We start from the raw sequence: 27,362 nt of genomic DNA, 5'->3' as shown, positions 1-27,362 counted from the left end.
GAGGCAGTGAAACCACCAGCTCCAGTGCCTTAGAATTCTGAAGTCCTTTCTGGGATTCCAGGAGTCATGATCCAGGCAGTGCATAGAGGGGTGAAGCCCTCAAGCTCTGGAGGTAGACTTGGGTTCAAATGACAGCCCCTCCCTTATGAGCTGTGTGGCTTTGGGCAAGTTACTTCACCTCTCTGAGCCTCAATTTTGTCATCTTTAAAATGGCCAGGCGCGGTGGCTCAAGCCTGTAATCCCAGCACTTTGGGAGGCCGAGACGGGCGGATCACGAGGTCAGGAGATCGAGACCATCCTGGCTAACACGGTGAAACCCCGTCTCTACTAAAAAATACAAAAAAAACTAGCCGGGCGAGGTGGCGGGCGCCTGTAGTCCCAGCTACTCGGGAGGCTGAGGCAGGAGAATGGCGTAAACCCGGGAGGCGGAGCTTGCAGTGAGCTGAGATCCGGCCACTGCACTCCAGCCCGGGCGACAGAGCGAGACTCCGTCTCAAAAGAAAAAAAAAAAAAAAAAAAAATGGAGATGACAATAGCCCATATCTCAATGGGCAGATAGTATGAGAAGAGTAGAAGGTTTTTAGCACCAGGGCTAGCACAGAATTTCTCTGTAAACGTTAGACCTTATTATAATGTAAAAGAAAAACAATGTGGTTGATGGTGGCAGCTCCCTTCCCACCGTCCACAGCAGAGGCACGAGCTCTCTATACATGCCTCCCCGACTGCAGGCTGACCAGGGCAATCCCTCCTTCCCATTTCAATTGGGTCTCTCGGTGAGTTCCAAGGTCCTCTGCTATCCCCTGGAATCTGCTGCCTCTTGAGTTGGGGCCTGACCACCGGTGAGCCGAGGTAAAGAATGGCTGCTAAATTGATGACATTGAGGCCAGACTTTGTTCATGGCTGGGCATGCGGTACCTGGAGCTGTCCTGAGCAGGGGTCCTGATTCCGACTGATTATGTGGCCAGTGTTCATGGAGTCAATGACCAATGACAGTAATTGCTACTGTTGTACTGTGTGCGTACACCTGGTCATTTAATGCTTGAATCATCCCTACAAAGAAGGTATCAACTCAATTTTTCTGATGCTGGAACTAAGGCTGAGAAAGGTAGAAGTTGAGGTTACAGAGTTTGGTACATTGGCACTGCCTGGATTTTAACCCAGATCTATCTGACTACCAGGTCTGTGGTTTATTCCCCTAAAGAGAGGTCAGGGGGAAGGGGGGCTAAGAACCTTATATACTCTCTCATTTAATCTTCACCACAAACTACAAGTTAGACCCATTTTACAGAAGGAGTAACCAAGGTTCTAAATAAAAACTTGCCTTGTACAGACAGCTGGTCCTGGGCTTGGAATATAGTCACTGGTATACAGGCACCAGAGACCAACACCCACAGGCTAACACCCACTCAGTCCACAGAAAGAAGCTGAATTTTTTTTATAAGCAGAGAAAAAAAAAACAAACCAATACTGTGACATTTGCTCTGTGACTTCCTGTATTTATTATGTGCTCATACCTAAGCATTGTCAGGATAATGTTCTTCCTCATTGGAGGGCGTTATGAAGTTGCTTTCTTTTTTTCTATTAGTTAAAAAAAATTCCCTTGGAGGAAGGGAATGACTCTTTTTATAATTCATACATAATAATTGTACATATGTATGGAGCACATGTTTTTTGTTTGTTTGTTTGTTTTTGAGACGGAGTCTCGCTCTGTTGCCCAGACTGGAGTGCAGTGGCATCACCTCGGCTCACCTGCAAGCTCCGCATCCCAGGTTCACGCCATTCTACTGCCTCAGCCTCCCGAGTAACTGGGACTACAGGCACCCACCACCATACCCAGCTAACTTTTTGTATTTTTAGTGGAGACAGGGTTTCACCATGTTAGGCAGGATGGTCTCGATCTCCTGACCTCATGATCCACCCGCCTTGGCCTCCCAAAGTGCTGGGGTTACAGGCATGAGCCACCGCACCTGGCCTGAGCACATGTATTTTGATACATGCATACAATGTGTCATGATCAATCAAAGTATTTAGGGTATCCATCACTTCAAACATTTATCATTTCTTTGTGTTGGGTACATTTCAGATCTTCTCTTCTAGCTATTTTGAAATATACAATCAATGATTGTTAACTATAATCACCCTACTGTGCTATAAGAACTAGATCTTATTCCTTCTATCTCACTGTATTTTTGTACCCATGAACCAACGTCTCTTCATCCCTTGAATGAAACATTCTTTTTTTTTTTTTAAGACAGAGTCTTGCTCTATCAGCTAGGCAGCAGTGCAGTGGCACAATCTCGGCTCACTGCAGCTTCCACTTCCCGGGTTCAAGCGATTCTCCTGCCTCAACCTCCCAAGGAGCCTGGACTACAGGGGCTTGCCACCATGCCTGGCTAATTTTTGATTTTTGTATTTTTCGTAGAGACAGGGTTTCTCCATGTTGGATAGGCTAGTCTTGAACTCCTGACTTCAGATGATCCGCCTGCCTCGAACTCCCAAGGTGCTAGGATGACAGGTGTGAACCACCGCGCCCGGCCTGAAACTTTCAAGATCTCAAGATACTGTACATTTAAAGCAATGTCCTCTCTTTCCACTTCCCATTCTGTCTGCTTATCTAACATGAAGAACATTGTATTAATCTGATTTTTAAGGATTTTTTGTCTGTTATGTGTTAAGTGTTTGTTTGGTACCCCAGTGAAAACATTCTGCATTGCAGACCAATGTGTGCTTATTTCAGGGGCCTGGGATCATAGCATTCTTAGCCATTGTCACAAAATACATGGAGTCGTATTTAAAATGTAAAGTTGTAACATACATATGTTTAAAATGGAAACGCAAAGCAAAAAGATGGATGTGCAATGTCATGTGTATTCAGTTCTCTACTGACTTGTCTGTCTGTTAGTGAACTGTGGGTGTGAGGACACATCTCTGGCTACTTTGCATCTGTAATCCACAAAGATTCTGGGCAGCTGTATTATCACAGCTTGTCGTTTGTTTGTTTGTTTGTTTTTGCTGGCTGAAGGAAAATTTGTATTTTAATTATTTTCGTGTACAGAAAACTCAACAGTGCACATTTAACCCAGGTTAGTGGCAAGTTCTTTAGCCTTTGCCTTTTTGAGCTTGGCGATACGAGCCACAGACTTGGGACCCAGGACATTGCCGCCCCAGTGACGGTGGATCTCATCGTATCTGTCGTTGTCATTGGTCCTGATAGCTTCCACCAGCTACGCCAAAGCGACTTTGGCTTCTGAGTTCACTTGTGTGATGGAGACAGTGGTCCAGGTCTTCCTGTGGACTAGACGTCCCAGTCTTGCCTTCCCCTTGATAATGCAGTAAGGGACCCCCCTTTTATGACACAGGGCAGACAAGAAGACAACCAGCTTGATGGGATCTGTGTTGTGTGCAGTCACCACCAGCTGAGCTTTCTTGTTCTCCACCAAGGTGGTGATGGTGTTAACTCCTGCTGGAAGGACAGGTGGTCTCTTATGGAGACGTCCCCTTTGCCAGCAGCTTTCTCCTCGGCCTGGGTCGAGAGCCTCTGCTTCTTCTCTTGCTTTGTCTCTGGTCTGTACTTGTGGGCCAGCTTAAGCAGCTGAGTAGCTGTCTGGCGGTCCAGGGCCTGGGTGAGCTGGTTAATTGCAGGAGGCACTTTCAGCGACTTATAGAGGATGGCTCTCTGCTGATAGAGCGGGGCCATTTCACAAAGCAGGTGAGGTCTCTTTTGGGCTGGATGTTCTGTCCAGTGCCAAAATTCTTAGGCCTTTTCTCAAACAGGGGATTCACCACTTTCTTGGCCTCCTGTTTTTTCACGACAGCAGGGGCCAGAGCCACCTTCTTTCCCTTGGCCTTCTTTTGTTTCGGCATCTTGGGCGGTGGGAGGAGTGCCATAGCTTAGTTTAAATAAACTATGTGGTAACAATGAACAACAAGAACAGAAGAAATAATAGCTTGCCTGAGGTCACAGAGCCAGCAGATCTTATAGGTGGTGCATCATTTATATGAGGAATGTGTATCTAGAAGATATTGTTTGGCGTTGGCTAAGGGTGGAATGAATCATGTATGTAATAGATTATGCAATTTACAGTAATGAGTGGACAGATTTACTTATGGGGCAGGTTGTAATGTGGTGGGATGAGAGTCTAGAACATGCCTCCTAGGCAGTCATATAGACTGTGCATTTGGTAAGGCAGGTATGTCGTGGTTTGCGTATCTAATAGCTCTGCATTTGCAGGCTGTCCACCTAGTAGCTCTTGGATATAACGGGTCATGGCTGTGGCATGGTGTGGTTGATCCTGGTTGATCGTAGACCTTATTTAATTGAATCTAAGATGTCATCTATAGAAAAACGCATTGTTATTTTTGTTACCAATGAAATTCTGACATGCCATTGATCACATTTCCCTTTAAGCAATGCGGAAGTGTGCCTCAGAGTGGATGAGGCCATGTATTGCTGGGTTGTGTGGGGAGTAGCTGTGCCTGTGGCCTGCCATAGGTGCCAGGCAGGGGGCAGAGGCCTGGGCTTGGCTCCTGGAGGCTCCTCCCAGAGCTGCCCTCCACGTCTCTTCTGTGTTTACCCCTTAGTCAGATCTTCCATTTCTGCCCACTCTGCACTGCCCCCAAGGCCGGTGGAGCCAGATCAGATATTCCTGGGGTAGGCATGGGAGGAACCCACCGGTATATGGTCTCTTTCAGCCCTTTATCAAATCTCAAAGTGTGGGTTGTAGGGGGCTGCCTCTTGCTCCCTCCTTCAGAGTCTTGTCCTGGCCAACAGAAAACTGAGCCAGGATCATCTTTCCATTTGACAGAGGGAGAAATTGAAGCCCTGAGAAGAGACGATGTAAATAAAGTTATCGGAATAGTGACTGAGCCAGTTCCTAAAGCCAGGTCTCCTGACACCAAATCTAGCCTCTCTTGTCCTCCACAATAGTTGCTCCTTCTCCCCTTTCCCTGCAGGATATAGCACTCCCCAGTCATCTCAGCTTCAGAAGTCAGATCAAGTGGGGAGAATAAAGCTAAGCAGGGCAGAGAAAGGGCTTCTAGCAGTGGGAAGAACATGGAGGTGCCTCCTCAAAGCGCTCAAACACATGCCCTGACTCCCGATTTGCTCACTCATTAATTCACCCACACATTCACTCATTCTCTCACTCATTAATTCACCCACTCATTAATTCTCTCACCCATTTGCTCATTAATTCACCCACCCATTTGCTCACTTACTCAGTAATTTACCCTCTCACTCGTTCATTCACTCACTCAATTCATGCATTCAGTCAACTCACTCATTAATTCACCCTGTCTCTAATTCAATCACTCCTAATTCACCCACTCATTAATTTCCCCACACACTCACTCATTAATTGGTGCTCCCACTAATTCACCCACTCTTGCTCACAGTTGTCACTGAGTCCCTCCAACCTGCCCTTCCAGTCAGCAGCAGAGGACAGGCTCCCAGGCCTCCCAGGTCTCAGGCTTTCCTTCCTCTGCCCTCACTCTCTGCCTTCTACATCAAGACTTTACTTCCCCAGATTGATTGGCAGCCCTTGAAAATGTCTGCACAGAAGGCAATGAGGGCTGGAGGGAGTGAGAAGAACAGAGCGCACCATGAACTTCAGACAGCCAGGACCAGCTGTGTAATTTTCAGGGCCCCGTCCAAAACAAAAATGCACAACCCCTTGTTCAAAAGTCATGATGAATTTTAAGTCATGATGAACCAGGCACCAGGACTTTCTAAGGGTTGGGCTGCCTGTGACTGCACTGGCGATACCCCCACAAAGCCCACTCTGAAGGTAGGAGACAGGTGGAGAGAAACGGGGATGGAAAGGGGGATACAAAACAGGGAGAGGGAGGAGGAAGAGGATGGAGGTCCATGAGGCCCCATTTGGTGTGTGATTTATGCCATCTCATTTCCTTCTTAGACCACCCTTTGAGGTTGATTGTACATTTTACAGAGAAGGAAACTGAGGCTCAGAGAGAATCATTTACCCAAGGTCCCAGTTAGTAGATGGTAGGCGCCAGAATGTAAATCCAGGTATCTGCCTGCTCTGGGAGGGAGTGGGGGTGAGGGAAACAGGAGAATGTGACGGGAAAATCCGAGATGGAGTCGGCCTGGGTAGAAACACTGGGAGCTGTGGGAGATGGTGAGGGGCAGGGTGGGATCCTAGGGAGCAGGAGCAGGGAATTGGAGGTGAGTCTGGCCCTCCCAAACTTCCAGTCCATTCTGCTCCCAGGGGAACCGGGAAACTGCAGGGGAACTGGAAGGGAGCTCCCAGAACAAGGATCCAGAAGATTGGCATCTGGGACCTGGGATTTAGGTTTCTAAATCATGGGCCATGGGGCAGCCTTATCTCTGCAAGAGCATTGAGGGTAGAAGTCAATGATTTGGGAAGTTATTGAACTAGGGGATCTCGGAGGTAGGCTGTCAGTGCCCGATAGTATCAGTTAGAATGCCTGACTTGGGGTGACAATGGTTTGGAGGGGTGGGTGAGTCAAGGGTCAAATGAGTGCCCGTGAGTCATGATGCCTGGCTTGTACAATTGATAACTGAACATCGGTGAGTTAGGGCCTCAACAGTTGTAATTAGCACCCCGGGTGTCAGCCAGAAACCAACAAACAGCCAAATCCCTGCAGCCCCGCCCTGCCTATCCACTGGCGGGGGACCGATTAACCATTAACCCCCACCCCTCCCCGGCAGAGCCTCCACCCCTTCACAGAGGCTAGGCCAAGACTCCCAGCAGATCTTCCCAGAGGACGGTTTGAAAGGAAGGCAGAGAGGGCACTGGGAGGAGGCAGTGGGAGGGCGGAGGGCGGGGGCCTTCCGGGTGGGCGCCCAGGGCAGGGCAGGTGGCCGCGGCGTGGAGGCAGGGAGAATGCGACTCTCCAAAACCCTCGTCGACATGGACATGGCCGACTACAGTGCTGCACTGGACCCAGCCTACACCACCCTGGAATTTGAGAATGTGCAGGTGTTGACGATGGGCAACGGTAGGTGGGGGCAGGTGTGTCAGTGGGGGCAGGTGTGCCTGGGTCCAGGAACAGATCTTTGGCACTCAACTTTGGGGTGGGAGGAGAATGGTAGAAAATGGTAGATTGGTCCTACAGGCCAGCACAGGTGTTGCCAGGTGAAGCCCATGTGCCCAGGTGCAGTGATCACAAGCATTCCGGGTGAAGGGAGGCCTGCAAGGGCCAATTTCCAGCAAAAGTCGATCCCGGCTATTCCTCCCAGGCCCTTCCATTCCTCACTGCCTCACAGCGGCTCTGCTTGGCACTTGGCGCAGTGACATGGTGGTGAGCTCCACCTTGGTGCCCAGCTCCAGCAATTCAGCCCAGCACGGCCCCTTCGTGAACCCCTTGGTTCAGAGAGACAGCAAGGGACATTGTATCCCTGGAGATGGTGGTTGGAGACATAACTGCATTTCTTGGTGTCTTTGGGACTTTCCTAAGGAAAACAGAGTTCTCAGGAAAGTCTTGCTAACTGAGAAGCCAGCTCAGCACTGTGTGTGTGGTGTGTGCGTTCGTGTGTGATGGCGAGTTTCCATGTAGGTTGTATTGGTGGGGTGATGCTTTCAGGAACACATTTGCATATGTGTGTTCATTTGTCTCTGTGTGTGAGTTCTGGGTCTATTTTCCTTTGTATTCATTGAGTGGGTCTGTGTTTGTGTCTCTAGGAGGTGCCCGTGTTGATCTTGCTTGTGTATGTAAGTGACTATGTGTGTGTGTGTCTGTGGATGTTGGTACATGTGTGCTGTGTGTGCGGGTCATAGAGCACATGTGTTTGTGCATGTAGACCTGTTGGAGTGCCCTGTTCTTCCTGCATCTTTATCCTGTGTGGGCGTTTTGTCGTGTGCCCGTATTTGTACCTGCTGTGTATATATGCAGTCCCCTGTAGTGCAGGCAGGGGTCAGCGGTCTGTGGTGTGCCCATATGTATGCCTGTGTACATATGCAGTCCCCCGTACTGCGGGCGGGGGTCAGCGGTCTGTGGTGTGCCCGATTGTACAGACCCAAGTGCAGGACTCTGTTGTTGCCATTCACCGAGTGAGATTCACATCAGCAACATGTCCGTTTGTCTCTGAGCAGATTTTGTTGCCGGCGTGTCTCTCCAGATTGGGGCATCCCCTCCGACATCACCAGAGCATATCTGGAGGGGCGGGCAGTTCTCCTCCCCAGGGAGGTAGGGGAAAAGAGGAGGCCTGGAAACCCCTCCTGGAGGGAAGGGCCCCATCGGTCCCAGGCCAGCCTCAGAGGAGAGGGGACAGGCAGCTGGCTGAGGTCAGCCTGCCACCCCACTTCCTTCTGTGTCTTGGAGCCACACAGCCAGTATCAGGCTGCAGCTCCAGCTGAGGCCTGGAAGCTTGTGGTCAGCTCAGCTAAAGCGAGGAGGCAACCGCTGGGCACTGCCTGTTGTCAGCTTAGCAGGTGCTCACCTGCCCCTGCTATCCAATCACTGTGTGACCTTGGGCATGTCACCTCCCCTCTCCTGGCTTCTGTATCTTCTACAAAACAGGCTTCACTCCCCCAGGCCTGCTGGCTGGCGGGCTTTTAGGCCTGAGGGCCATGCGAGGAGCGCAAGGCGAAAACACACCAGAGATAGCAAACAAGTTGAAGCTGTACTAGGTGGAGTGTCGCGTGGCCCCACGAGGACCGCTGCCCTGCCCCGGGCTGCTCCCCGACCCCATCACTTTTTCAAAGCCCAGGAACTGTGTGCTCCTGAGGCAGAGGCCAAGCCCCTGAACTGGATGTCCCAAAGACAAGACCACCTCCAGCTCTGGAACCAGAAAGATCTGGGCGCAAATCCGGCATAGATCCTTCCAACCTGTGTGAACGTGGCAAGGCAGTTTCCTCTCTGAGCCTCAGTTTCCTCATCTATAAAATGGGAATAAATAATAGTGTCTGCCTCCCAGCACTGGCCAGAGGATAAATAAAACAAGGTGCCTGGGTGCTTAGCCCTGGTAAAGGGCCTGGCCCCAACATGGGTCATGTCAAGGGCTCTGAGCATCTGTAAGCAGGGTTCCCACGTTCCTCACTGGAGTTTGAAGTGGTCTGAATTGGGGTTATGTGAAGTTGTCCTCTGAAGTGTTTTGAGTACATCCTGGGCTGGTGGCTCAAAGGCTCCAAGGATATTTCTTCCCCATCCATTCCCCACCTCAATGCAGCGGCAGCCCCAGGGGGTCCTTGTTCATTAGAGGCCCCAGCAGATACCTCAATACGTGCGGCACTGGCCGGAGTAGCCCAGCAAGCCTGGACCATAAACCCGTGGCTCTGCTTCACAGCAAGCAGTGCGATGACATCAGGAAGCCACTTGTCCTCTCTAAGCCTCAGCGTCCTCACCTGCAGAATGGAGGCGCTCGGCTGACCTCAGAGGGGAGATGATAGAGCTGACAGCCCCAGCCCATCCTGCCCCAGAGCTGGGAGCTACTTCCCCAGCCTCCTACTGAATGACCAGGAGCTGTGGGGTCAGTCTCCCCGGGGGTCGAGGGAGGAGAGGCCGAGGGAGAAAGGGCACCCATGTGGCTTAACAATTATCCCCATCTCCAGGAATAATTCACCAAGTCCTGGGGACACCTGGGAGTCTGTGATGGCAGAAGTGAGATGCGGCAGTGTCTGCTTGTGACAGAGCCTGGAAGTCCTCTGCTCCGAGAGTCTTCCTATGCAGAAAAGTTTTTATTTCACAAACACCGATACAGTGCTTACTATGCGCCAAGCACTTCACATACACAAATGAGTATTCCCGGGTCCCCATAACAAACCTAGGGGAATATCACGTTCCCCATTTTACCAATGAGGAAACAAAAGCATAGAGAAGTAAACGAACACCGCCAACATCACATGGCTAAAAAGTGGGCAAGCTGGGACTGAACCCTGGGCAGAAGGACTTCAGAGGCTGTGCTGTTACCTACAGCACATGGCCCTCTCTAGGCCTAACTGGATGCCTCTGAGGAATCCAAGGTCGGATTCAGGATTTCTATGAATACACGTGTGTGTGTGTGTGTGTGTGTGTGTGTGTGCATGTTTGTGGCTGTGTAAGTTAGTGCATGTGTGTATGTGTGTATGAACTGTGTGTATGTGTATGTATATGTGTGGACTGTGTGTGTGCACACGTTTGTGTATGTGTGTGCTGATGTGTGTATGTGCGTGTGTGCATGTGTATGGACTGTGTCTGTGTGTGCATGCATGTGTTACATATGTGGACTGTGTGTGCATATGTGTGTGCACATCTGTGCATGTGTGGACTGTGTGTATGTGTGTGTGCACGTGTGTGTGGACTGTGTGTGCATATGTGTGAACGGTGTATGTTCATGTGTGTGGAGTGTACGTGTGCACACGAGTGTATATATGTGTGTGATATGTGTGTATGTGTGTGTGAATTGTGTGTGTGCGTATGTGTAAACTGTGTGTGTGTATGTTCATGTGTGGACTGTACGTATGTGCGTGTGTGTGTGCACGTGTGTGTGTGGCTGTGGTGTGTGTGTGTGCCTGTGTGGAATGTTGTGCATGTCTGTGCATGTGTGGACTGTGTGGTGTGTGCGTGTGTGTGTGGACTGTGTGGTGCATGTGTATGTGTTTGCATGTGGACTGTGTGGTGTATGTCAATTGTTTGGTGTGTGTGTGCATGTGTGTGTGACTGTGTGGTGTGTGTCTGTGTGAATGTGTGTGGGCTATGTGGTGCGTGTGTGTGCTTATGTTTGGTGTGTGTGGACTGTGTGGTCTGTGTGTGTGTGCATGTGTGTGTGGACTATGTGGTGTGTGTGGACTGTGGTGTGTGTGTGCGCATGTATGTGCATGTCTGTGTGGTGTGTGTGCGTGTGTGGACCGTGTATGTGCTTGTGAGTGGCATGTGTGCGTGTGTGTGGACTGTGTGATGCATGTGTGTGTGGACTGTGTAGTGCGTGTGTGTATGCCCGTGTGTGGTGTGTGTGCGTGTGTGTGGACTGTGTAGTGCGTGTGTGTGCTTATGTGTGGTGTGTGTATGTGTGGACTGTGTGGTGCATGTGTGTGTGCTAGTGTGTGGACTGTGTGGTGTGGGTGGACTGTGGTGTGTGTGCGCACGTGTGTGCGTGTCTGGTGCCTGTGTGTGTGCTTATGTGTGGCGTGTGTGCGTTTGTGTGGACTGTGTGGTGTATGTCTGCTTGTGTGTAGCGTGTGTATGTGGACTGTGTAGTGCATGTGTGTGTGCTTGTGTGTGACATGTGTGCTTGTGTGTGGACTGTGTGGTGCGTGTGTGTGTGAACTGTGTAGTGCGTGTGTGTGTGCATGTGTGTGGCATGTGGTGTGCGCTTGTGTGGACTGTGTAGTGTGTGTGTGCGCTTGTGTGTGGCGTGTATGCATGTGTGTGGACTGTGTGGTGCGTGTGTGTGTGCTTGTGTGCAGTATGTGTGTGTGTGTGGACTGTGTGGTGCGTGTGTGTGTGCTTGTGTGTGGCATGTGTGGACTGTGTGGTGCGTATGTGTGTGCTCGTGTGTGGCGTGTGTGCATGTGTGTGGACTGTGTGGTGCTTTTGTGTGGCGTGTGTGGACTGTGTGGTAAGTGTATGTGCTTGCGTGTGGCGTGTGTGTGTGGACTGTGTGGTGCACGTGTGTGTGCTTGTGTGTGGCATGCGTGTGTGGACTGTGGTGCCTGTGTGTGTGCTTGTGTGTGGCGTGTGTGCGTGTGAGGACTGTGTGGTGCGTGTGTTGTGCTTGTGTGTGGTGTGTGTGCGTGTGTGGACTGTGTGGTGCGTGTGTGTGTGCTTGTGTGTGGTGTGTGTGCATGTGTGTGGACTGTGTGGCACACATGCTTGCATTTTCCCGGGGGCTGATCCATTGCATTTGTCATCTTCTCCAAAGGGGTCTATCTTTGCTGAAATATTTGCTGACAAAAAAAAAAAAGGCGGGGGAAGTTCAGCTGCTGATATTTTTTTAAATTTGGAAACAATCAGACCAGCCAAACTGCTCCCTTTTATGGTTAGAGAAACTGAGGCCCAGAAGAAATTGAAGCAAGGAAAAGGAAGTTGCCCAAGTTTACAGGCGAGTTAGTGGCAGCATCAGCACTAATGCCCAGGACTCCTGGCACCCAGCCCGAGATCCTCTTTCCACCTGCCTCTATGGCCCTCCTCACATTTGTGGAGATGCATAGCTTTTGCCTGTGGGAGAGGAGGGATGGGAGACGTGTCCAGACCCTCCTAGGAGGCCACATGAGTGGGACTGTTCTCGGCCCAAGTCTTTCCCGTTCTTCAGAGAATTTGCGGCGTCCCTGGGCACGCAAGCTGAGATCCACCCAGCCCTGGTCCCTTGGTGAGAACTGAGGGACAGGACCTGGTTCTCAGGAGATATTGCGGGGGAATGTTTCTCCCTTCTGCAGCCGCCTTCCCAGTTAGGAGACAGGCTCCCACCCCAGAAGGTGGCCAGGTTTTCATGCCTTCCTAGAGAAAGCTGGGGCTCATGGCCTCCACCACAGGGAGATGCAGACCCTCAGACACAACTCTGTGAAGTCACAACCAGCCCCAATTTACAGATGTGAAACTGAAGCTCCAAAAAGTCGGGAGGTCACTGAGCGGGGAAGTGATGGAGTGGGAACAGCCCCCAGATCTGGCTGAGGCTGAAGCCCTAGAGAGATCCCCGCAAGGCTCCCTTAGATGTCTGACTTTCTGTTCTTCCTGAAGCCTCACTCCCTTCTCTCCTGGTGCAGACACATCCCCATCAGAAGGCACCAACCTCAACGTGCCCAACAGCCTGGGTGTCAGCGCCCTGTGTGCCATCTGCGGGGACCGGGCCACGGGCAAACACTACGGCGCCTCGAGCTGTGACGGCTGCAAGGGCTTCTTCCGAAGGAGTGTGCGGAAGAACCACATGTACTCCTGCAGGTGAGGAGCCTCAATTTCTCCAGCTGGGAAATGGGCACACTTGGGCTCATGGCCCCAAGGTCTGTCTTCTCCCTCAGTGGGTGGGTCCCAGAGACAGCTGCCCTTCAGGGCCTTCACGGCTCTTCTGGTTTTGTAGGCTTTGTGAATCCAAGAAGAGCATCTATTCTAGGAACCACATTTACTGCTCATCAAGCTACTGGCTGCTGTTTATTGAGCTCTTATCATACGCCAGGCACCATACTAAGTCTTTGTGTGTATTAAATCATCCCCTTGAGCCCATTGTTCTTTTTCCCATTCCATGAGGCCTCTTCTGAAGTCTCAGTAGATGAGCCCGTCTTCCACTCTGGTGTTTTTTCGGGGACAAATAAGAGATTGACCCCCAGGCCACTCCACCGACCCCAGGCCATTCCCCCTACCCCAAGGGCTTCCACCAAACCCAAAGTGTTCTCAAGGCCTTAGAGAGCCCTCTTTCGAAAGCATCTCCTGTTCTGGGTAACGACAATAATAAAATCATAGCAGCTGTCAATCGCAAGCACTTGTCATGTACAGAGACTGTGCCCATCAGTGCATGATTTCATTTCACCTGTCAACACCCCGTGAGATGGTTACTGTTGTTATTCCCGTTTTATAGAGGAGGAAGCTGTGACGTGGAACGCTAGGCATTTGTCCAAGGTCAACCGGCTTGAATCAATGGCAGAGCCAGGGTGAATATTCAGGACCCCACCCATCACCACTGTGTGGCACTGCCTCTACTTCCTATCCCCCTCCAGAGAGAGGCTTATGTGAACCAAGTATTAACTCTGAGCCATAACCAGGAGCCTGCTCTGGGTTCTGGGCTTTTATAGGATGTGGTGGAAATAGCAGGGCTCTGGTACTCAAGACGTCCAGGTTCCCAACTCAGCTCTAACACCAACCAGCAGAGCGACCCATGACCACATGTTGCTTCTCTGAGCCTCAGTTTCCCCATGTTTAGCAGGACAGGACTGGGCTCTTAGAGAGTTCATAGCACCTCTCCAGCTCCTGGTGGGCTCAAGAGAGAACTCCTGGGATGAAGAGATGAGAGCACTGAGGCTGGGGGGTCAACTGGGTAGCCAGGGCCCTAGTTCTGTCCTTAGAGGAGGAAGTTGTGTCTTCTCCATCCAACCATCCAAAGCCCTCCCCAGATTTAGCCGGCAGTGCGTGGTGGACAAAGACAAGAGGAACCAGTGCCGCTACTGCAGGCTCAAGAAATGCTTCCGGGCTGGCATGAAGAAGGAAGGTGAGCCTCGGCCCTCCCCGCCCCCCCACCACTGCCCCACCTGCACCCACATCTCCCCGACAGTCATTTACAACTGTAGCCACACTTTATGACTCAATGGCAGGCCCCAGGGTGACTGGCTAATGGCTGAGAAGAGGGAGGGCCGGGAAATCTGACCATAGGGAGCGGCTGGGCTTGGTCTTGAGAAAGATTCAGAGAGATAAGCTCCTACTCTTGGCTCCTCAGGCTCCCAGCAACCACCACCCCTGCCTGCCTGTCTGTGCCACCACAAAGCAGCCACATTGTGTGTGTGTGTGTGTGTGTTTTAATATAATATTTTGAACATTAGGACAAGCATAGAGAATGACATTGCACACATCTGAGTACTCACTACCCCAACTTGACAAAGGGGACAGCCAGGGGTGTCCAATGCCTGAGCTTCCTGTCCCAGGGACAAATGCCGCAATTCCCTTGGTATTCATTCGTGGGTGTCAGGTGATCTCCAAAGTCTTCACATTCTAGAAAATGGGAACAAGACCCCAGTCCCATCCTGGACGAAGGAGAAGGAGGAGACCAGAGCACAGTATTTATTAAGGTCTTGCCAGGCCTCCTGCTACCAGCAGGTATCAGTCACTGGGCTGGGTTCATTTTCCACACTTCAATGGGCTGGGTTCATTTCATTTTCATGACAACCCTGTGTGGGGAAAATGTCATGAAAATGAAAGGAGACCAGCCCATTGAACCTATTACAATTCCTCCCTTTTTGTGGATGCAGGAACTGAGGCCCACAATGGTTAAGCAACTTGCCTAGGGCCCCACAACTGCTCCTTGGAAGACCTGAGGTCCCAGAGCTTCTGTTATTTGGACCACACTTCAGCACTGTCTATTATTTTATGCCCGCCAGATCCCAGGGACATTTAAAATTGTTTTCAGCCCAAGTAAGGGAAGCAAAAATCTTTTAACTGCTTTAAAGTAACTTGAGGCCAGGCGCAGTGTCTCATGTCTGTAATCCCAGCACTTTGGGAGGCCGAGGCAGGCAAATCATTTGAGGTCAGGAGTTCGAGACCACCATGGTAAAACCCCCTCTCTACTAAAAATACAAAAAAATTAGCTGGGCGTGGTGGCGCATGCCTGTGGTCCCAGCTATTCGGGAGTCTGAGGCGGGAGAATCACTTGAACCCAGGAGGCAGCGGTTGCAGTGAGCCGAGATCATGCCACTGCACTTCAGCCTGGGCAAGACAGCGAGACTCTCTCTCAAAAAATAAAAAAGTAACGAGTTCATTTTTGAATCTCTTCATTCCCTGCTCCTCTTAAGTCAGCCTTTCCCAGCTCTGCAACTAGTCCCAGACCTTCCCTTCTATCCACAGTGGAGCCGCACCAGCCAAACCTTGGTCTAGTCCTGCTAGTTCTGTAGAAACACCCCTCACCCCCACCACCCGAGCACACCCCAGAAGCAGGAATGTAGGACCCAGCTTGCTCCGGGGCCCACTGAGAAGGAGGGGAGGGGAGGCTTTGGTAGACGCTGTTTCCCTGTACCTGCTCCTGGCCCCCTGTTTTCTCTGCCCCTCCTTTGGAAATATCTTCTATGTCTCATCCTTATGGGGCCTTAGTTTGAACTCACGAGCTGTCTTGGAAAATCTGGGCTTGCTGACCCCGATGCAGGAGTGGGTGGTCCCCAAGGCCTGCTGCAAACACTGCAATTGTAACATCTAGACCTCAGTCATTCTCTAAGGGCAAGAGGGGCTTTTTCAAGCTGCAGACACTCCCTCATCTCCCAAACCCAGTTTTCAATGGGGTTGAGCCTGTCTCATCCACTTCAGCTTCCATTCTGTGGACCGAGAAAGGCTGTGAATGGGAACCTGATGCACGTGTGAACAGCTGGAGGCAAGAAAAAGATTGAGGAGTACGGACTAAGGTTCCAACATTTCCGTGGTTGTATTAGTCAGTGATTCCATTATCCCAAAAGCCTAAGATTTTAGGCACTACGATTGCTCCTAGGTGTCATCCAGAACAGAGGGCACTGCGTTTGAGAGAACGTCTCTGTCACAGTGAAAGCTCAGGTCTGTGACAGGCAGAAGGGAGAGGGGTTGGCAGCCCTCCTGAGTGGATGGCTACCCACCTCCACTGCGTGTGGCCTGGTCCTGCATGTGGTCAGTTGTTATAAATGTCTCTTATTAGACATCCAGAGTCATTTTCACTTGTGTAATTTAGGGACGTTTCTGTCCCTTCTCGCCTCTAGTTTTCCCATCTATAAAATGAGGACATTGGATAATGAACGCTTCAGCCCTGTGAGTCTCGCTCCTCACTCCCTGACCTACCTGCACAAGTCACACTGCCCACTAGGATGGGTGTGTTTGTTCCCTGGTCCCCTCTTTTTTTTTTTTTTTTTTTGAGATGGAGTTTTGCTCTTGTTGCCCAGGCTGGAGTACAATGGCACGATCTCGGCTCATGGCAACCTCCACCTCCCAGGTTCAAGTGATTCTGCTGCCTCAGCCTCCCAAGTAGCTGGGATTACAGGCGTGTGCCACCACACCTGGCTAATTTTGTATTTTGAGTAGAGATGGGGTTTCACCATACTGGCCAGGCTGCTCTCGAACCCCTGACCTCAGGTGATCCGCCTCAGCCTCCCAAAGTGCTGGGATTACAGCCATGAGCCACCGCACCCGACCCCTGGCCCTCTCTTGAGCTGCTGCAAAGCCAGCAAACCCCTTACTAGGCTCCTGGAAGGGGGATGAGAGCCCCAGATCATTCAGCCTTAGCTCAGCCTTGAAAATAGCTGCTTGCTTCCTGGCCCAGGGAAACGGACATGCTGCCCGGAGGATAGGAGAGTTGGCTGATGGCAAGTGAGCATGGGTTAGTCGATGCTGGTGCTTGTTTACGTGCCTGGGTTACCTGGAAGTTCATGACACATGCAGCCACTTGGTTGTTTTGAGAACGGGCCAGAGTGGCAAAGTGTTCAGTTGTCACTGTGGTCAAGCTGTAGGAAATGAGGGTATTCCCAGCTGTGCCTAAGTCTTCTAGGCCCCACCAACCCTCCTCAGCCTGCCGGGAAGCTCCCAAAGCCCAAAGAAAGTCTCGGTGGAAGTCTCACTGGCCCGGAGAGTTGGGACAAGTTTTCATTCTTTTTCTTGATGACTTTAGGAGAATTTGAGGACTGAAATGCAAAATAGTTCCTGAGAACCAGAAAGTGTGAACTGGGAAGATAGGATTTCGAGACCAGCTGAGTCTGTAAGAGGTCATCAAACCTACCGCTCCCCACTTTACAGAAGAGGACACTGAGGCTAGAGAGGTGATGTGATGGGTCAGGGCTGGAGTCAGATCTAGAACTCAGGCTCCCCAGAGCTGAGCAGACGCCAAGCTCCCTGGAGTGAAACTTGCAGTGATCAGTTTGGGAGGCACATTTCTTGATCTAGACGGCTGAAACTTTCTCTCCACCACAGAGAGGGGCTTCAGGTCTCAGGGGCCTGTAAGTCTCTGCCAGAGGATAGTCCACCGTGGCCGGAACGGGCTCCCTGGAGGGACAAAGAATCCAGGGAGGACCCTGGGGGTCAATGGGCCAACAGCGGGCCAAGAATTCTTTCCTGTAACCCAAAGCCAGGGAGACAGATACCTGCCTGGGCCTCCGCTGTCAGGCCCAGGACAGATATCCGGCTCCTGACATCAAAAACCCAGCCCAGAAAGTGGACCCAGGGTTGCAGGAGGTGAGCGTTGGTGATGGGCCGGGGGCCATCTGATGGGACCTTCCTCGGAAGCCACGGCTCTGCTCCTCTCAGCCCCCTACCCAGGAGTTCTCTGGGAAGACAGGCTCATCACCTCTCCGCCTCTGCCCAGGTCGGTTAATATTCAATAGAAGTTACATTAGGTCCCCGACCCTGCTAATACTGAGCAAACATTTGGAAAACATCATTCCGTGACTGAGCTCGCGCCGGGCACTGATAACGCCCGCCTAACCTTGAGGAGCCCTAGCCGCAGCTGCTGACTGCAGCCCTTTCATTCGGCCCGCCGGCCACTTGGCGCCCTGGTGGGTGGGTGCGGGCGCTGGCAGGAGGCTGCCGTGGGAGGGGTGTGGGCAGGTGGGGCGGACCGCCCAGGCGGGGAAACCGTGCTCTGAGCTGGCCCTGTCCACCTGGTGGGTCTGAGAGGAGGTTGCTTGCTTCTGGACTTCTGTTCCATCCACTGACTCCCGGGCTCAATGCAGAGGATTTGACTTTTATTCTCTGATTTTAACAATGTGTCAACATCAAGAGAAAGTCGAACAGCGAGGGTGTCAATGTTCCCTGGAGAAATAGGGTTCTTATAAGAATTAGAGTTTATGACCAGGCGTGGTGCCTCACACCTGTAATCCCAGCATTTTGTGAGATTGAGTGGATCAGTTAAAACCAGGAGTTTGAGACCAGCCTAGGCAACATAATGAGACCCCATCTCTCAAAAAAAAAAAGCCAGGCATGGTGACACATGCCTGTAATCCCAGCTATTTGGGAGGCTGAGGCAGGAGGATCACTTGAGCCCAGCAGGTTGAGGCTGCTGTGAGCTATGATTGCGCCACTGCACTCCAGCCTGAGCAACAGAATTAGACTCCGTCTCAAAAACAAAAAGAGAAAAAGAAAAAGAATTAGAGCTTCCCTTCTCCAGCGCCTTCTTTCTCTCACTACACAAATATTTATTGAGCACTTACTGTGTACCAGGCTCTGTTCTGGTGGCTGGGACGACAGCAGCGACAGCAGGGTTGGAGTTTTGGCCTTCTGAAGCTTTCCTTCTCAGAGAGAGACAGATAGTAAAGGAAGTAACAAATAATTCTACAATAAGTGCCCTGAAGAAAAATAAAGCAGGGTAGGGCAGGGCCAGGGTCGGGGACATGCTGTGTTAGACAGGGTGGCTGGAGAGGGTGTCTGAAAGGTGACATTTGTGCAGAGGCAGGAGTGAAATGAAGACGCTGCTGTGCTGTGCGGGAAAGGGAACCCCAGGTAGTGACCACAGCAGCCCTCAAGTGTGCGGATGCATCCAGGCGGGGAGGTGGGTTTTCGAGGACAGAGTGAGTAGTGGGAAGCCGCTAAAAGGTGCGATCAGAGAGGAGAGGAAGGGCCTTAGGGACTTGTGAGGTTGGAAGGCACTGGTTTTGAGCAGTAGGGGACACGACTTGAACGGACCCCTCTGTGAGAGGACTATAGACTGCAGGCACAAGGAAGAAGCAGAGCCCAGGAGGAGGCTGATCTAATCCAGGAGAGACAGCAGGCCCGGGAGCAGGGAGGGAGCAGCGCATCTGTTTGTCAAGATCATGACAGCACTGGGGTGTGAGGGGAAGCCAAGGAAGGTGCCCCAGCTTGATGGACTGGAAGAACCAACCTGCCAGTCCCTGAGACGAGAAAGTGCAGGGAGCTGGCTGGCAGGGAGATGCCTACAGGTAGGGAAACTGAGCCCCAGAGAGAGGCTGCGATTGCCACCAGCACACAGAGTGGCAGGTTCCAGACAGGAAGCCAGGTCTTGTGGAGCTTCATCATCTCTCCTTTCCGAATCAGCCAAGCCTCATTCCAGTGAGGCCTCTTGGACTCTAAGGGCTATCCCATTCACTGTCAGGACAGTGGAAGGATCATCTTCTATCTCAGGCCAGGACTGACCCAGATGGGGGCTGGCAGTGGAGCCTGGGGCTCCGGTGGGCTGAGGCTCCAGATCCCTCAGTGCCTGGAACAGAACAGCGGTGGGAGGGAGGGAGACAGCGCCTGGCCTTGCTGACGCTGAGGTTAGTCGGGAGTACATGCAGCTCCTGATGATGCAAAAAACCATCAAGGCAGTTGCAGCCCCCAGATCCCCTTGCTCTGGAATCCCCAGGCCATCTCCGTGTCACCCAGAGTAATTTGTTTTGCTTGCTTTACTCACTTTGATTTGGAAAGAAAGGGACCCTTTTGTAGACCAGAGCCTGAACATGTTGAATCTAGTCAAATCCCCTCCTCAGTGCTCAAGACCCATTTTAAGCCCATAGCTGAGTCGTCACTGTCTTGCTCGCCCCTAATGATGGGTGGATCACTCCTATAGCTTCTCCATTATGTGGGGGGCAGTTCTGATATGTGGAAAGTTCTTCCACCAGCTGAGTTAGAGGCCATCTCCCCTCAATCCACATGCTGATGTGGGCCTGTTCTCTGGACGCCCCCCACCTCCTGCTCCCACTCCTCATCAGTCACAGACACTCCCACCCCCTCACTCCGTCCCTGCTCTCCCTCCTCACCTCTCTCTGCCTCCTCACAGCCGTCCAAAATGAGCGGGACCGGATCAGCACTCGAAGGTCAAGCTATGAGGACAGCAGCCTGCCCTCCATCAATGCGCTCCTGCAGGCAGAGGTCCTGTCCCGACAGGTACTGGGGTGACCCTGCTACTCACCCAGGGGTCCCCCACACTACAGAGGAGCTCACCTCCTCCACCTCCATTCTCCCCAGCCAGGCCCTGGAGCAGCTGATGGGAGGGGCCTCAGATGTTACAGAGGGGATACTGAGTCCGGTGTCACGTGGCCCAGTTAGCAGCAAGGGCAGAACTCGAACCTGATGCCCTGGGACACGTTCTAATTCATCCTACTGCCTACATCCCACAGGCCAAGCAGAGTCTTCGCCTTCACTGAGGGCCTGCAATCAGCTCGGCCCTGAGAGAACAGAGCAGTGGCTCAGTGGACAGAGGTGGCAACGTGGGGCCCAGCCCATCCCTTGCTGAGTGACCTTGGGCAAGTCACAGCACCTCTATGAGCCATGGTTGCCTCACTGTCACATAAGGATGATGATTTTTTTCCCTGCTTCTCCTCTAAGGCTGAGAGACTCCTTGGCGCTCTAAAGCTGATAGAGGAGGAGGCAGGGGGCAGGTAACAGGTGAAGGCCGAGAGGGAGCCCTTGTCCCTCATCCCTGCTTCCTCCCTCCCTCCGTTTTTACCCTGAGCTTCCTTTAGAGCTGGAAGGCACCCACTATGCAGCCCCCTCATCACATCTGATTCCAGGGAGGGGGCTCTGCGCAGGGGACAGAGAGTGCAGGAGGGCCCGGACATCTCCAGCATTTTCTTCCCTGTATCTCTTGAAGATCACCTCCCCCGTCTCCGGGATCAATGGCGACATTCGGGCGAAGAAGATCGCCAGCATCGCAGACGTATGTGAGTCCATGAAGGAGCAGCTGCTGGTTCTCGTCGAGTGGGCCAAGTACATCCCGGCTTTCTGTGAGCTCCCCCTGGACGACCAGGTGAGGATGGGCGTGGATGGTGGGCAGTTGTGGGCACCGGGCAGGGCAGCCAGGGGGCTGCTGGCCCACCTGGGATATAGATGCAGACTGGCTTGATTTCATTTTATTTAACAAAATATGTAGTGCACACATGTGTCTGAAACTTTAAATCACCTTACAAATATTAACTCAGCTCCTCCAACAACTCTATGAGGTAGGTACTAAGGTTCTATTATCACTGCCATCTCATAGGTGAGGAAATTGGAGCACAGAGAGGTTAAGTAATCTGCTCAAGGTCACATAGCTACTATCCAGCACAGCTGGGATTAGAACCTAGCAGAGAAGCTCCAAAGTCCAAGCTCCTAACCATCGTACCTGTGGCTGTCCCAGGGGGATGTTGACAGGGACCCTGGGGCAGGGATCAGGAGATTTTGGTTTAAGCTCTGGCTCTAATACTGGTTGTCTGCCTAATCCTGGGCAAATGACTTCCTTTCTCTGAGCCTCAGTGTTCTCTTATCTATAAAGTGGAAATGATAATATCCACTTTAGAGTGTGGTTGGGAGGACTGAGGACATTACTGTCTGAAAAGTGCGAAACTCAGGTGATGGAGCAAGCTGCGCAGTGCCCGGACCAGAGCTCGTCTCCCTAAATGTTAGTTTCTTCCTTCTTTCCCACCAAAACAGTTGAACTCAGCATCGTATTTCCCACCGTACATTTTGTTTTTGGAATGCTAAAATGTCCCTGGGGGAAGAAAGGGTTGAAGGAAGGCGGCGTGTGTCTGAGAACAGATGAATTTCGGAGATGCCACCTGTGAAGCTCCTGCCCAGAGCACCCCTGGGCCTCCAAAGAGATGTTCCCCCTCTAGGGAAGAGGAGCTGGGCTGGGCCACCTCCCCAGCTTTGGAGACTCTGGTGCATTCACTTACCTGTTTCACACCTTTGCATAAGACACTGACAATGCATGTGAGTCTGTGAAAACTTCTGAGAAGTTTCGACTTCTCAGAGGCCAAGGCTTCCCAAACTCCTTCGGCCCCAAGATTCTCCCGGAACACCTGTTAATACTGCATATAGGGACATTGTGAAAATGCTGGTTTGGCTGGTCCCCAGTCTCATACAGGGGCTGGACCCAGGGTCCTCTTCCATGGTTCCTCCCTCCGTTAGCAGAGTCAACAGGGCAAGGATCTTGGACAATCTGCCCCTACCCTCTCCCCTGCTCCTTGTGCTCTGGCCCCAGTCCCCTCTGCTGGAGTCTCTACATTAATGTTTAATCCCTCCTGTTCCTTCCCAGGGGCTTAGCAGGGCAACAAGATACCCCCAACCTGAGCAATTGTTAACCTCGATTTCCCACCCAAACCTCCCTGGCTGGGGCTCAGAGCATTCTCAGAGAGCAATGATGGGTGGCCAATAACAGAGGACAATCATTAACACACCACCCCGACCTCCCGGCCCACCCCCCAGAACAGCTGCCATATCAGGGGGTTGAACCTGGGATCAGAAGGGTTCCCAGCTCCCCATTCCTGGTGTATGAGGAGCCCAGCTTGCCCAATGCAGGTGGGGCATCCCTGGGAAAATCGGGAGCATTGTCCTCCAAAGGGCATTCCAATTCTGTTGACATTGCCCCAGAAACTAGATTCCCAGTTGGTGTGCTTCTTGGGCCTGGATACAACTGGAGAAAGAGACTGGGGCTTACAGAGAGACAACAATTTGCCTGGAGCCACAGAGCAAGTTAGCCACAGAACTGGGATTCAAATCCAGCTCTTCTGCTTTGCGGTGTGAAGGCCACTGGGGTGACTGATGAAAGGCTTGCACAGTGCCTGGCGCACAGGAGGCCCTCAGCAATTAGCATCCTCGGCCTCCCTCCATACTGGTCATGGAAAGTGGATTTCCCCTCCCAGGCAGTTTCCTCTTTTTCTGTTTTTGTCACAAGAGTCTATCCATGGGGAATAGAAGGGGCAAGGACAAGTGGCTGCCCAGGAGCAGCTAGAGCTAGAGAAGAAGTCAAGATGTTTGCTCATTCATTCATTCATTCATTCATTCATTTCCCCTTTCCTTCCTTCCTTCATTCAAATATTTATTGAAGGCTTATTTTGTGCCAGATACCTTCAGGCAAATCTCTTTTTTCCTCTAACAACAATTTCACCTCCTTAGAGGCCTCCTCTGACCTCCCCATCTAATGTAGCCATTCTTGCCCCATTGCTCTCACCATCCTTTCCACTCCCCTCCCTCCCTTCTTCCCTTCCTCCCATCTTTTCTCCTTCCTCTTTCTTTTATGTTGTGATCACCCACTGTGCTGTGTATTTATTTGTTCTCTACTATCTGTTCCATACTTTCGCCTACAAAATGTTAGTTCGATGAGATTAGACACCTTGTCTCTCATTTTTAAACGCTGTGCCTCCATTGTCTTAAGAAGTGTCTGGCATGTAGTAGGCATTTAGGATTTGATAACTGAAAGAACGAACAATCAAATGAATGAACAAACAAAGGCATTTTAACCTTCTAGTTTGGCTTGCTATAGAACCTCCAAACTCCCTAACTCAGTCTTGAAGATAAGATACTTGAGGCTACCAGCCTGATGCTGTTTTGTTTCAGGCCATCCTTTGGTCCTCAGGCAAGCACTAAAGCAGATGGCCCTCAGTGGGCTGGCTATGTCCTTCTGTGAGCTTGCTGGGCGCCCACCTACGATTCTGGTCTTCGAAGTCTTGCCTTGTACGCCCTGCAGAGAAGGGTTTCATCAAGGTGATTCTCTGCCAGAGGCCAGTGCTCATACCTTTGCTTTGAGAAGAACCAGCCCTGAGACCCAGCATCCACCTCCAAGTTCTTGTAATGCCCTCTCAGAATCCTGGAGTCCTGCAATGTCAGTCCCTGGAGGGATCTGCCACAGCAATGATTTCCCAAACAGAATTGCACTTCAGAGTCAACTGTGGAGCTTATTAAACACAGATCCCTGGGCCCACCCTCAACATACAGAATCAGGATCAGAATCTCAGGGCCTAAGAATCTTTATTTTCAGGCCAGGCACAGTGGTTCACGCCTGTACTCCCAGCACTTTGGGAGGCCGAGTTGGGCTGATCACCTGAGGTCAGGAGTTCGAGATCAGCCTGGCCAATATGGTGAAACTCCGTTTCTCCTAAAAGTAAAATTAGCCAGGCATGGTGGTGCATGCCTGTAATCTCAGCTACTCTGGAGGCTGAGGCACGAGAATCACTTGAACCTGGGAGGCGGAAGCTGCAGTGAGCCGAGATCATGCCACTGCACTCCAGCCTGGGTGACAGAGTGAGACTCTGTCTCAAAAAAAAAAAAAAAAAAAGTAGAATCTGTATTTTTACAAAGCACCCTTCATAATTCTCCATAGCTGGTCCATGGGTGGGAATTTGGGATCCACGGTTTTGGAACTTTTTGGGATCATAGACCTTTTTGAGAATCTCAAAAAAGAAAGAAAATAAAAGCACACAGAATGTTTCTTACAGTTTTATCAGGCACACAGAAGAGGCCCAGCGCGAAGCAGCTTCTCGCCCAAGGACACAACAGTTCAAGGGTAGAGTCGGCGCGAGGTCTCTCAGCTCTGAGCGCATGTTCTTTCCCCTTCCAATTTTCTGCAGAATCCCTTCCAGGTTTCTAGTTTTATGGGCAGTAGTTTTATGATGCCCATTTCACGGTTCAGGCAGGTAGAGGCACAGGGGAGCATTAAGCTGACTTGCCCAGCGTCACTGAGTTGGCTACAGGCAGCCTTCCCAAGGGTACAGATGGCAAACACTGTTCCTTCTCTCTTTCAGGTGGCCCTGCTCAGAGCCCATGCTGGCGAGCACCTGCTGCTCGGAGCCACCAAGCGATCCATGGTGTTCAAGGACGTGCTGCTCCTAGGTGAGGAGGCTGCCTGCCCTGGCCCGGGCTCCAGGGAGGGCGTACCTAGCATGGCACTCACCCAGGCAAGGAGATTCACATGGTGGCATGCAAGGGCGAGGGAGACTAGTCAGGAGTGGCCCTGTCCTCAGGCTTGCATTGGAGGGCTCCAGGACTCAGTTCTCAACTGGGTACCCCACTCAGATGCAAAGAAATGTGGGTGTAAGGCATCAAATTCCCAGCAGTAAAGTCAGAGCACAATCAGGATTATCCCTGGAATTACCTGTGCATCTTTTTTTTTGTTTGTTTTTTAGAGTCTTGCTCTGTCACTCAGGCTGGAGTGCAATGGTGCAATCTCGGCTTCCTTCAGCCTCCGCCTGCCAGGTTCAAGCAATTCTCCTGCATCACCCTCCAGAGTAGCTGGGACCACAGGCGTGCACCACCACACCCAGCTAATTTTTGTATTTTTAGTAGAGACAGGGTTTCACCATGTTGACCAGGCTGGTCTCAAACTTCTGGCCTCAAATGATCCACCTGCCTCAGTCTCCCAAAGTGCTGGGGTTACAGGTGTGAGCCACTGTGCCCAGCCTAGCTGTGCATTCTGATGTTCTTTCTGGAGTAGGAGCAAGAGGTGGCTGGGAATGGCACAAAGCCCAGGCCGTATCACCTGTGCCTTCATGGCATATTTATTATTATTATTATTTTTTTTTTCTGAGACAGAGTTTTGCTCAGTCGCCCATCTGGAGTGCAGTGGCGCGATCTCGGCTTACTGCAAGCTCCGCCTCCCGGGTTCACACCATTCTCCTGCCTCAGCCTCCCAAGTCGCTGAGACTATAGGTGCCTGCCACCACGCCCGGCTAAATATTTTTTTGTTTTTGTATTTTTAGTAGAGATGGGGTTTCACCATGTTAGCCAGGATAGTCTCGATCTCCTGACCTTGTGATCCACCCGCCTCGGCCTCCCAAAGTGCTGAGATTACAGGAGTGAGCCACCGTGCCCGGCCAGCATATTTATTATTTTAAACGCTTGTACAGCACACACTATGCGCCAGGGACTGTGCTCACTGCTTTGCAAACACTACCTATTTTAATACAACAATGCTATGAGGGAAGCTCGATTATTTATCCTCATCTTATAGATAAGAAAACTGAGGCACAGAGAGGTTAAGTAACTTATCCAACTCTAACCGGCTGTCAGGGGCAGAGCCATTTAAGCAGGGTGGTGCAGTTCCAGAATCTGGTCCTTTAACTTTGATGCTTTGGTGCCTACCAGGTGGCCTTTGAATGGCATCGATCTTGTGAGTCACATTGGTAAGTGGAGCTTGGGTCATGTGAAAGGGGTCCTAGAAAGTCAAGTTCCAAGCTCAGCCGGATTACTGGAAGCAGCTCATCTTCTGAATCTGGGCCTCAGCTTCTTTACCTGTGAAATAGGAGTCATCATCCCTGCAGGTCCTTCTCCCACAGGCACCAACTATCTTGCCAACTTAAAAGCCAAAACTAGAGGAGAGGGGTCAACCCAAGGTGACTTCCCATCCTCCCTCCCTCCCAACCCTTCCAGGCAATGACTACATTGTCCCTCGGCACTGCCCGGAGCTGGCAGAGATGAGCCGGGTGTCCATGCGCATCCTTGACGAGCTGGTACTGCCCTTCCAGGAGCTGCAGATCGATGACAATGAGTATGCCTACCTCAAAGCCATCATCTTCTTTGACCCAGGTACAGTGCACACCTCGTAAGCCATCCCTGACTCTCTCTCCAGAACACTCTGCCAGACTTCTCCTGTTGGGTTATGTACAGAGTTCACAACCTCATCTCATGTTAACGACAGCTAGGAGAGGCCGTTTTCATTTAACAGATGAGGCAAGTCAAGATTTGAAGGGAGGATATGGCCAGGTGCGGTGGCTCACACCTGTAATCCCAGCACTTTGGGAGGCTGAGGCGGGCGGATCACACGAGGTCAGGGGTTCAAGACGAGCCTGGCTAACATGGCAAAACCCCATCTCTACTAAAAATACAAAAATTAGCCAGGCGTGGTGGTGCATGCCTGTAATCCCAGCTACTTGGGAGACTGAGGCAGGAGAATCACTTGAACTTGGGAGGCGGAGGTTGCAGTGAGCCAAGATCGTACCACTGCATTCCAGCCTGGGCAACAGAGTGAGACACCATCTCAAAGAAACACAGCCGGGCGCGGTGGCTCAAGCCTGTAATCCCAGCACTTTGGGAGGCCGAGACGGGTGGATCACGAGGTCAGGAGATCGAGACCA

At 51.5% G+C, this 27,362-nt stretch overlaps 1 protein-coding gene across 6 annotated transcripts in view; it reads left to right on the top strand.

Annotated features, from left to right (window-relative positions):
* The window catches only part of HNF4A (hepatocyte nuclear factor 4, alpha), a 75,144-nt gene that overhangs the window by 38,148 nt on the left and 9,634 nt on the right, over positions 1 to 27,362 (top strand). For 2 of the 6 annotated variants that reach the window (XM_011929001.1, XM_011929000.1), the window contains exons 1-7: positions 6,756 to 6,981; positions 12,663 to 12,837; positions 14,001 to 14,095; positions 20,315 to 20,421; positions 21,128 to 21,283; positions 25,035 to 25,122; positions 26,659 to 26,814. In XM_011929001.1, the coding sequence (XP_011784391.1) occupies positions 6,867 to 6,981; positions 12,663 to 12,837; positions 14,001 to 14,095; positions 20,315 to 20,421; positions 21,128 to 21,283; positions 25,035 to 25,122; positions 26,659 to 26,814 (892 nt within the window). In that variant the 5' untranslated portion in view covers positions 6,756 to 6,866. Of the gene's footprint in view, positions 1 to 6,755; positions 6,996 to 7,222; positions 7,285 to 8,075; positions 8,170 to 12,662; positions 12,838 to 14,000; positions 14,096 to 20,314; positions 20,422 to 21,127; positions 21,284 to 25,034; positions 25,123 to 26,658; positions 26,815 to 27,362 lie in introns of those variants that run through there. The other 4 variants (XM_011929004.1, XM_011929003.1, XM_011928998.1 and 1 more) reach the window with 3 other exon arrangements.

This window comes from Colobus angolensis, unplaced genomic scaffold (genome assembly GCF_000951035.1).
Source record: "Colobus angolensis palliatus isolate OR3802 unplaced genomic scaffold, Cang.pa_1.0 Scaffold8, whole genome shotgun sequence".
Classification (NCBI taxonomy): Eukaryota; Metazoa; Chordata; class Mammalia; order Primates; family Cercopithecidae; genus Colobus; species Colobus angolensis.
Note: the sequence above shows the minus strand (reverse complement) of the source record. Positions and strands in the feature narration are given on the sequence as shown.